Source organism: Myotis lucifugus, unplaced genomic scaffold, assembly GCF_000147115.1.
Source record: "Myotis lucifugus unplaced genomic scaffold, Myoluc2.0 scaffold_2797, whole genome shotgun sequence".
Classification (NCBI taxonomy): domain Eukaryota; kingdom Metazoa; phylum Chordata; class Mammalia; order Chiroptera; family Vespertilionidae; genus Myotis; species Myotis lucifugus.
In genome coordinates, this window is record NW_005873845.1 from 9,317 (window position 1) to 18,818 (window position 9,502).

General features: G+C 56.1%; 1 protein-coding gene across 1 annotated transcript; it reads left to right on the forward strand.

Moving 5' to 3' along the window:
• Nucleotides 1-9,131, forward strand: LOC102423886 (carnitine O-palmitoyltransferase 1, brain isoform; the record flags this gene model as incomplete). Its single annotated transcript, XM_006108608.3, has 11 exons — nucleotides 1-120; nucleotides 2,741-2,880; nucleotides 4,760-4,931; nucleotides 5,103-5,204; nucleotides 5,291-5,428; nucleotides 6,538-6,615; nucleotides 6,816-6,923; nucleotides 7,021-7,105; nucleotides 7,877-8,072; nucleotides 8,183-8,365; nucleotides 9,026-9,131. Coding segments are annotated over 11 exons (1,428 nt in total), but the record flags the coding sequence as incomplete, so codon positions are not given.
• Between the last annotated feature and the right edge of the window lie 371 nt (nucleotides 9,132-9,502).

Consider the following 9,502-nt stretch of genomic DNA (forward strand, 5'->3'; position numbering starts at 1 on the left):
GTGGGCTTCCGACCCTCACTGACCTCGGACGGGGCGGAAGCGGACCTCAGTGCCTCGGCGCTGCAGGACATCTACCTGTCCGGACTGCGCTCCTGGAAAAGGCATCTCTCCCGGTTCTGGGTGAGGACGGCTGCGGCTCGGTTTCCTTCCGGGGATCCCGTTACCTGTTTCCGGGCTGCCCGAGGCCCACCTCTGGCACCCAGGCGGCCCCCCTTCTGGGAAAGCTGTCCGCTCCCGGGACTTCTGGAAGCTCCTTTCTGGTCTGTGGCTCCCTTCAGGGGTCCTCAGCCTCACCCACTGGGAACCCCTGTTTGCCGCTTGCACCCACTTCCGGGACCCCGCTTTCCCCACGCCTCCAGACACAACTTGCACCCCAATTTCTAGAGCTCAGTGCCCTTCCCATGGTTCACTTCTCATCTTCCCCTTTCATCTGCAGGCTTTAAAGTGGGTGCTCCCAATAGAGCATGGGCCTGCGGCCTGAGGGGTCCCAGGTTCGATTCCCGCCAAGGGCATGTACCTGGGTTGCGGTCACATCTCTAATAGGGGGTGTGCACGAGGCAGCTGATTGATGTTTCTCTCTCATCGGTGTTTCTAACTCTCTGTCCCTCTCCTTTCCTCTCTGTGAAAAATCAATAAAATATATTTTAAAAAAATAAATAATAAAGTGGGTGCTCCCGCCCGGCAGGGGGGCTCAGTGGTTGAGTGTAACCTGGGTTACAGTTTACTCCCCACCCCTGGTCTGGGGCATGCTGGAGGCAACTAGTTGATGTGTCCCTCTCACATAGATGTTTCTCTCTCTCTCTCTCTCTCTGAAAAGCAATGAAAAAAATACCCTCAGGTGAGGAGTAACAAAAAAAGAAACAAAAATAACCACATGTGCCTGTAACGTTTCCTGCCAAGCCAGAGGAAGACAGACCGTCAAGTACATAAATCCCCCAGGAGAAGTAGAGCAGCAGTAGAAAGGCTCACTGTGGTGACGTTTCTTGCGCACCTGCCGAGTGCCTGGCTCTGAGCTGAGCCGTGCAGGCCCTTCCCCAGGCCCCTTCCCTGTTTTATTTTTCTCCCTAGCACCTGGCGCTGTCCGACACACTGCACTGAGGCCTTCCCTTACACAGGCATTATCTCTGTCCCCCGTGGCCGCAGGAATCTTGCTATCTGGTCACTGCTGTGGGCCCCGGTTAGCATTTGTGGAATGACAGTGTCTCATCCGGCCCTTGTGACAGCTCAGTGAGGCACGTTCCAAGATCGCTCCCATTCCACAGGTGAGGACACAGAGAGGCACGTGCTTGCCATCACTCAGCCAGTTAGTGACAGAGCGGAGGGTGGGACTCCAGAGCCCAGGTTCTAAAGCCTGATTTCTGAGGCCCTCCTAATCATTAGTGTGGGAAGAAGAGAGAAAGAGGTCGCTTGAGCCGGGATGGTGATGCCCCAGCTAATGGTCGGTGGTAGCTTTTATCCTGTCTTTTTTTTTTTTTTTAAATATATTTTATTGATTTTTTACAGAGAGGAAGGGAGAGAGATAGAGAGTTAGAAACATCGATGAGAGAGAAACATCGATCAGCTGCCTCCTGCACATCTCCCACTGGGGATGTGCCCACAACCCAGGTACATGCCCTTGACCGGAATCGAACCTGGGACCCTTCAGTCCACAGGCCGACGCTCTATCCACTGAGCCAAACCAGTTTTGGCTATCCTGTCTTAACTTTGCTCTCTGTGTGATCTTGAAGCCGTGTTGTTTAGTTGTTTTTATATTTTTAAAATATATTTTATTGACTTTTTACAGAGAGGACGGGAGAGGGATAGAGAGTTAGAAACATCCTGAGAGAGAAACATCGATCAGCTGCCTCCTGCACAACCCCCTACTGGGGATGCGCCCGCAACCAAGGTACATGCCCCTGACCGGGATCGAACCTGGGACCCTTCAGTCCTCAGGCCGACGCTCTATCCACTGAACCAAACCGGTTAGGGCTGTTTTGTTGTTTTACCGTCCCATCCAAGGATATTTTTCCATTGGTTTTTAGAAAGTGGAAGAGGGAAAGACAGAGAGAAATATTGATGTGATAGAAACACATCGATTGGTTGCCTCCCTTAACAAGCCCCGGACCAGGGCCCGGGCCAGGGAGGAGCCTGCCCTTGACTGGATTTGAACCCTGGACCCTTCAGTCCATAGGCTGATGCTCTATCCACTGAGCCAAACCCACCAGCGCTTGTTTTTAATGTAAAATGAGATAATCTTAGCACCTACTTCTCGGGGTTGTGGGAGGATTTAAAGAGTTAAGCCTTGTAAAGGGCACCTGGCATGTAGTAAGCGCTCATTACATGTTAATTATCTTGTTCACCCTTCTCTAGGAATCTGATTAGTAACCCAGCACTTTCATCCATTCCTCATTCATTCCACGGCCAGGTAGCTCCAGAAGGCCTCCTGAGCTCCAGATGCTCCCCTGTCTGGGGGATCACTTTGTCTTCCAGGTCCGTCCTGAGAGTAACCTCCTCCAGGAAGCCCTCCCTGACTCCCTCAGGATGAGCAACCTGCCACCACAGGGCTCCTGTGCATTGTCTCCTACCATTAGCACTCGCTTCATTCTTGACTGACCTCCCTGAGGATAGAATCTAGATCAGTCTGCTGCCCACAGGGTCTTGAGCACCCAGCTCAGAACCCAGCACACGCTGGATGCTCAATCAATATCTAAGGATTGTGCTTAGAGGATGCGATCGAATGGATGCTCTTTCTTCCCCACAGAATGACTTTCTCACTGGTGTGTTCCCTGCCAGCCCCCTCAGCTGGCTCTTCCTCTTCAGTGCAATCCAGCTCGCCTGGTTCCTCCAGCTGGATCCTTCCCTGGGACTGACGGAGAAGATTAAAGAGTTGCTGCCGGATTGGTGAGTTCCCACTTCAGCCCAGTAACCTCCCTGGTTCCTTTCCCTCCCCCTGGTAAGTTTCTCTATCGGTGTGCTGTGCCTGCTAAAGAAAAGGGACAGATTACTAAAGGTACCACATCAATAAAAAAGGAGGTGCTTTTCTCTCTTCTTTCCATCCTGGCTGCTTCTTGTGAAGAGGGATGGTGACAAACTAGATAGGTCTCAGATATGGTGATGTGTACTGATGCAAGTGTGAACTCTGCTAGTCTCTGATTGTGCACTTTCAGGTAAGAGACTTCACCAGTTTAGGTGTCAGGGTTTTCATTTATTAAATGGGGGTAATAATAATCGCTTCTTAGGTTGGTTGGAAGAATTCAAGTCACGCATGTGGAATATTCAGTACAGTGCCAGGAGGTTGTGGGACTGGTTGTCATATTACAGTCGTTGCTGTCGGCTTTGGGAAAGATTTGGCAACCAGATCATGGTGACGCGGCAGGGTCTAACTCTTGCATAAGTGCCCCTAGGGAAGAAGGCAGATTTGGGGTAGACAGCCCAAAGGCCTGCTCTTGCATTGGAGATAGAAATTTCCAGGAAGACTGGATTTGCCCTGTGCACAGGGGGGAGCGACTCCCCCAGCTCCTCCAGGTGGGATTTGCTCCCATGTCTGTTAGCAACGTTGCAAACTGTAGGCCAGTTTACTGTAGGCCAGTTTCCTAAACTTAAGTTTAATTTGGAACCACCTGGAAGGCTTGTTCAAACACCAATTGCTGCCCAGCCGGTGTGGCTCAGTGGTTGGGCATTGACCCATGAACCAAGAGGTCCCCGGTTTGATTCCCGATCAGGGCATGTGCCTGGGTGGCGGGCTCCATCTCCAGTGGGGGTGAATGCAGGAGGCAGCCAATCAATATCTCTCATCTATGTTCCTATCTCTCCCTCGCCCTTCTTCTCTCTCTAAAATCAATAAAAACATTTTAAATTTATTTTTATTGATTTCAGAGAGGAAGGGAGAGGGAGAGAGAGATAGAAACATCAATGATGAGAGAGAATCATTGATCGGCTGCCTCCTGCACACCCCCGCTACTGGGGATCGAGCCCACAACCCAGGCATGTGCCCTTGGCCAGAATCAAACCTGGGACCCTTCAGTCCGCAGGCTGACACTATCCACAGAGCCAAACCAGCCAGGGCAATAAAAACATATTTTAAAAAGACAACACTGATTGCTGCCCTGGCCTGTGTGGCTCAATTGGTTGGGTGTTGTCTCATGCACTGAATGGTTGGTTGCTGGTTCGATTCCTGGTCAGGGCACATGCCCGGGTTGTAGGTTCCATCCCTGGTGGAGGACACTTGGGAGGCAACCAATCGATGTTTCTCTCTCTTCTCCCTCTCTCTTCCCCTCTCTCTAGACTCAATAAAAACATTTTAAAAAACCCCAACACTGATTGTTGGACCCCACCCCCACAGATTCTGTCTTACTAGGTCTGGGTGGGGCCCAGGAATCTGCATTCCCAGCAAGCTCCCAGGTGCAGCTGATGCTGCTGGTCCAAGGCCCACACTTTGAGAACCGCGCTGAGAGTATAATTGATATCTGGGAGGGAAAAGTGTCCTTTTAATAGAAATACCACTTATTAAGCACCTACCAGTTTCCATGAGACAGTGAGAGGTGATTTTAGAAGCTTGGGGTCCCCACAGTCCTGGGAGGAGGAGGGTGCTGAGAGAGGATCCTGCCTCCTTCACAAATGAGGAAACTGGACCCTCTAACTGACTCTAGTCCCACAAGATAAGCCTCCAGCAGCCGGAAGACCAGTGAGAGAATATTAGGGAGGGCAGGGGCCGAGTGAGGCTGGAGGGGAGGGGGGTTCTGAGGCCCGGAGGCCCAGCCCTTCCTCTCTCTCCGCCCAGGGGTGGACAGCACCACAGGCTTCGCGGGGTCCTGGCGGCCGCACTGTTTGCTTCGTGCCTCTGGGGAGCCCTGATCTTCACACTTCACGTGGCTCTCAGGCTGCTGCTGTCCTACCACGGCTGGCTCCTCGAACCCCACGGAGCCATGTCCTCACCCACCAAGACTTGGCTGGTATGTGAGGGGCCCTGTGGGGGCCTACTTCTCTGACCCCCTCCCTCTGGGTCTCTGTCCCCCTTTTGGGGGGTATCTGTCCCATCTGCTCTGTGGGTTGCCACACACACACCTCACCCAGGTCCCCAGCCCCAGTGAGGGGTTTGATGACCCCAATCCCCACTTCCCCAGGCCCTGGTCCGCATCTTCTCCGGCCGCCACCCAATGCTCTTCAGTTACCAGCGCTCCCTGCCGCGCCAGCCGGTGCCCTCCGTGCAGGACACCGTGCGCAAGGTGGGCCGGTCCCTGGGGATGGGAGGAGAGGCAGGCGGGGCGGGCTTGGGGGGGTGACCTGCCTACCTCTCCGCCTCTGCCCTCAGTACCTGGAGTCCGTCCGGCCTGTCCTTTCGGACGAGGATTTCGACTGGACGGCGGGCCTGGCTCAGGAATTCCTGAGGCTGCAGGCGTCGCTGCTGCAGTGGTACCTGCAGCTCAAGTCCTGGTGGGCGTCCAATTACGTGAGTCCCGTGTGGGGAAGGCAAAGGTCCGAGCGCATTCCCCTGACCCGGCAGGGTTACGCCCCGCCCCACGCCCCGCCCACAACCCCTAGGCCTGCGGCGATTGGAGGCCAGAGACACCGGGCATCCTGAGCCCCGCCCCTTACTCAATCTCAGCCCCGCCCCCACGCCCCAATGATGTAAACCCGCCCCAGATGCTCCAATATTCCGAGCTCCTCTGCGCTCTCCAGTACTCTGAACTCTCTGTCCCCTGCCAACAGTGTGAGCCCCTCTCTCCACGCTCTGATGTTCTTTTTAAAGAAAAAAAAAATATATATATATTTGTATTGATTTCAGAGAGGAAGGGGAAAGGAGATAGAAACATCAATGATGAGAGAGAATCATTGATCGGCTGCGTCCTGCACGCCCCCCACTGGGGATCGAGGCCGCAACCCAGGCACGTGCCCTTGACCGGAATCGAACCTGAGACCCTTCAGTCCGCAGACTGATGCTCTATCTACAGAGCCAAACCGGTTAGGGCCCGGTTGTTGATTTTTTAATCTCCGATGGGATCGATAAACATATCTTGTTGTGTGCCCAGCCTTTGCCATCGGCAGCATACCTTGGTGCTCACTCCGTGTCACTAATACAGATATACCTTGTTCTTTTTTTTTTTTTTTTTAAGGGGAGAATGATGATTTTTATTTTTTTAAATATATTTTATTGATTTTTTACAGAGAGGAAGAGAGAGGGATAGAGAGTTAGAAACATCAATGAGAGAGAAACATCCATCAGCTGCCTCTTGCACACCCCCTACTGGGGATGTGCCCACAACCAAGGTACATGCCCTTGACCAGAATCAAACCTGGGACCCTTCAGTCTGCAGGCCAACGCTCTACCCACTGAGCCAAACCGGTTAGGGCACCTTGTTCTTTTTAACAGCTGCATAATATTCCACAGCATGAGCGTAGCTTCTAGGTTATAGCTAGTGACTGCTCAGGCTGGCCTCCTGCACTGGGCTCCGCCCTCCCTGTCAGACACAGTCAAGTCTGGGGTGGCTCGGCCCTGTCCCTGCCCCCCCTGCACTGGCCCAGCCACCCCAGCTCTGTGTCTCTGTGACCCGTCCCCAGGTCAGTGACTGGTGGGAAGAGTTCGTGTACCTTCGCTCCCGCAACTCGCTGATGGTGAATAGCAACTATTATATGATGGTGAGAGGGGAGAAGGGGGCTAGGAGCTGAGGAGGGAGTGGGGCTCATAAAATGAGAAAAGGTGGGGTTTAGGGTCAGTGACCCAAATCACTGTCTTGGATTCACCATTCGCCCTCTGTTGGGGGCAGGACCCGTCTGTGTTTGGGGATCAGGGGCAAACCTGACCCCAGGCGTTTTGCTGCCCCCTCCTCGGCCCCCAGGACTTCCTGTATGTCACGCCCACACCCGTGCAGGCTGCTCGCGCCGGGAACGCTGTGCACGCCCTGCTCCTTTACCGCCACCGCCTGAACCGCCAGGAGATCCTGCCGGTAAGAGGGCCGCCCCGGGGGACAGAGGCCGTGGTCCTGTGGCCGTGGGGCCGCGTGGGCCCCGGGGGGCAGCTCCCGAGCCCGAGGTCTCCTGCAGACGTTGCTGATGGGAATGCGGCCCTTGTGCTCCGCCCAGTATGAGAAGATATTCAACACCACGCGGGTGCCTGGGGCCCAGAAAGGTGAGACCCTCTCCCCTCCTGGCTCTGGGAGGCGGGACAGTGTAGCAGCCAAGAGCATGTGCGCTGGAGCCCGCCGCCGGGTTGCATCCCAGCTCCGTCTTCCCAGCCGTGTGGCCTTGAGCAAGTCCCCCTCTCTGGGCCTCAACCTCCCCGTCTCTCAGATGGGATAAGGACACAGAGGGTGGTGAGGGGTAGATGGGTGCCCAGAACAGTGCAAGCCGCTTAGGAAGTAGGTAGTTGCTATTATTTTCTTTTAATATATATTTTTATTGATTTCAGAGAGGTAGGGAGAGGGAGAGAGAGATAGAAACATCAGTGATGAGACAGAATCATCGATGGGCTGCCTCCTGCACGCCCCCTACTGGGAATCGAGCCCGCAACCTGGGCATGTGCCCTTGACTGGAATCGAACCAGGGACCCTTCAGTCTGCAGGCCGTGGCTTTAGCCACTGAGCCACACCAGGGCATAGTTGCTATTCTTTTTTTTTTTTTTTAATATATTTTATTGATTTTTTACAGAGAGTTAGGGAGAGGGATAGAGAGTCAGAAACATCGATGAGAGAGAAACATCGATTAGCTGCCTCCTGCACACCCTCTACTGGGGATGTGCCTGCAACCCAGGTACATGCCCTTGACCGGAATCGAACCTGGGACCCTTGAGTCCGCAGGCCGACGCTCTAGCCACTGAGCCAAACCGGTTAGGGCCATAGTTGCTATTCTTATTCTTCGTGTTTCCAACCCTCCTGCCTGCACACTCTGCCCACCCACCCAGACCACCTGCGCCACCTCCGGGACAGCCGGCACGTGGCCGTGTTCCACCGGGGCCGGTTCTTCCGCGTGGGCACCCACTCCCCGAGCGGCCTGCTGTCCCCGCGCGCCCTGGAGCAGCAGTTTCAGCGAATCCTGGACGACCCCTCGCCCGCCTGTCCCCACGAGGAGCACCTGGCGGCGCTGACCGCGGCGCCCAGGTGAGGGGGGAGGGCAGGGGCGCATGGGCCCCGCCGCCACCCGGGGATTGTGGGCCGGTGGGGGCCGGGCAGCCTCCGGCCTCAGGCACGCCCCCCACCCCCCCAAACAGGGACCTGTGGGCGCAGGCGCGGAGGTCCCTGAAGAGCTGCGCGGGGGAGGCCCTGGAGGCGGTGGAAGGGGCCGCTTTCTTTGTCTCGCTGGACTCGGAGCCCGCGGGGCTCACCAGGGAGGACCCCGCGGCCTCCTTGGACGCCTACGCCCACGCCCTGCTGGCTGGCCGGGGACACGACCGGTGAGTCGGCTCGGGTCCTGGACCCCACCCCGACCTGCGACCGGAACCCCGTGTTTGGACCTAATACTCCGGGCCATACACCCACAGACCCAGACCCCCCAGTCCTGGGGCACCTCCAGACCCAAAGGCCCCCTTGATCTGAGGGCCCCAGACTCAATGCCTTGTGACCTGGGGACCCAGAGAAGCCTAGACCCAGATCCTGGAACCCCAGATCCCAGACCTGGACCCTCAGACCCAGAGATCCCCCGAGCCCAGACCCCAAGCCTGGGATCTCAGACTCAGAACCTCCGGACCCCCAGACCTGAAAGCTGGCGTCCTAAGACCCCCCAAGACCTAGAGACGCTCAGACAACTTCCTAGATGCCCACCAGTCACCCTGGTCTCTGAGGCCCCTGGGAACGCGCCCTGACCTCCCAGCGCCCCCTGAGCCTCGCACCTTACCAGGTACCTTCTCTCAAAATCCCCAGCTCCTCACCCCTTGGACCTGGCTCAGAGCCCATCCAGAGCCACCAGCTGGAGGCCCCGCCCTCTTGAAGGTCCCACACTAGCCCTGATTCCAGAAAAGTCTCCCCACCCAGAAATCCCCACAGGGCCCTCAGGGCACCCCGGCTTCCCTCCTGGGCCCCGCTCCTTGGTGACCTCTCTGACCTCTCTCCCGCAGCTGGTATGACAAGTCCTTCACCCTCATCGTCTTCTCCAACGGGAAGCTGGGCCTCAGCGTGGAGCACTCATGGGCGGACTGCCCCGTCTCAGGGCACATGTGGGAGGTAGGGCAGCCCCCCGCCCCCCCTGGGGACCACCACCCCCATTTCCAGAGACCTTCCTCCCCGGGGACTGAGGGTCAGAGGAGAAGCGGAGGCTGGGAGAGAGAAAGGAGAGACCGGCGAGAGCCACCCAGCAAGGCAGGGGGCCTGGGTGGGCAGTTGGGACTCAGAGAAGGGAGCTGATTTGCCCAGTCACAGAGCCAGGAGTGCAGAGCAGGACTGTGAATCCGGAATGTTCTGAGGCCAGAATGAGGGGGCCTTTGAATCACATCATCATCATCATCATCGCTGAGTGACCCTGGGCAAGTTCCTCCCCTCCATCCGGTGAAAGGCTGGGGTTCCTTTTATCTTTAAGTCCCATCCAGTCCTGAGAA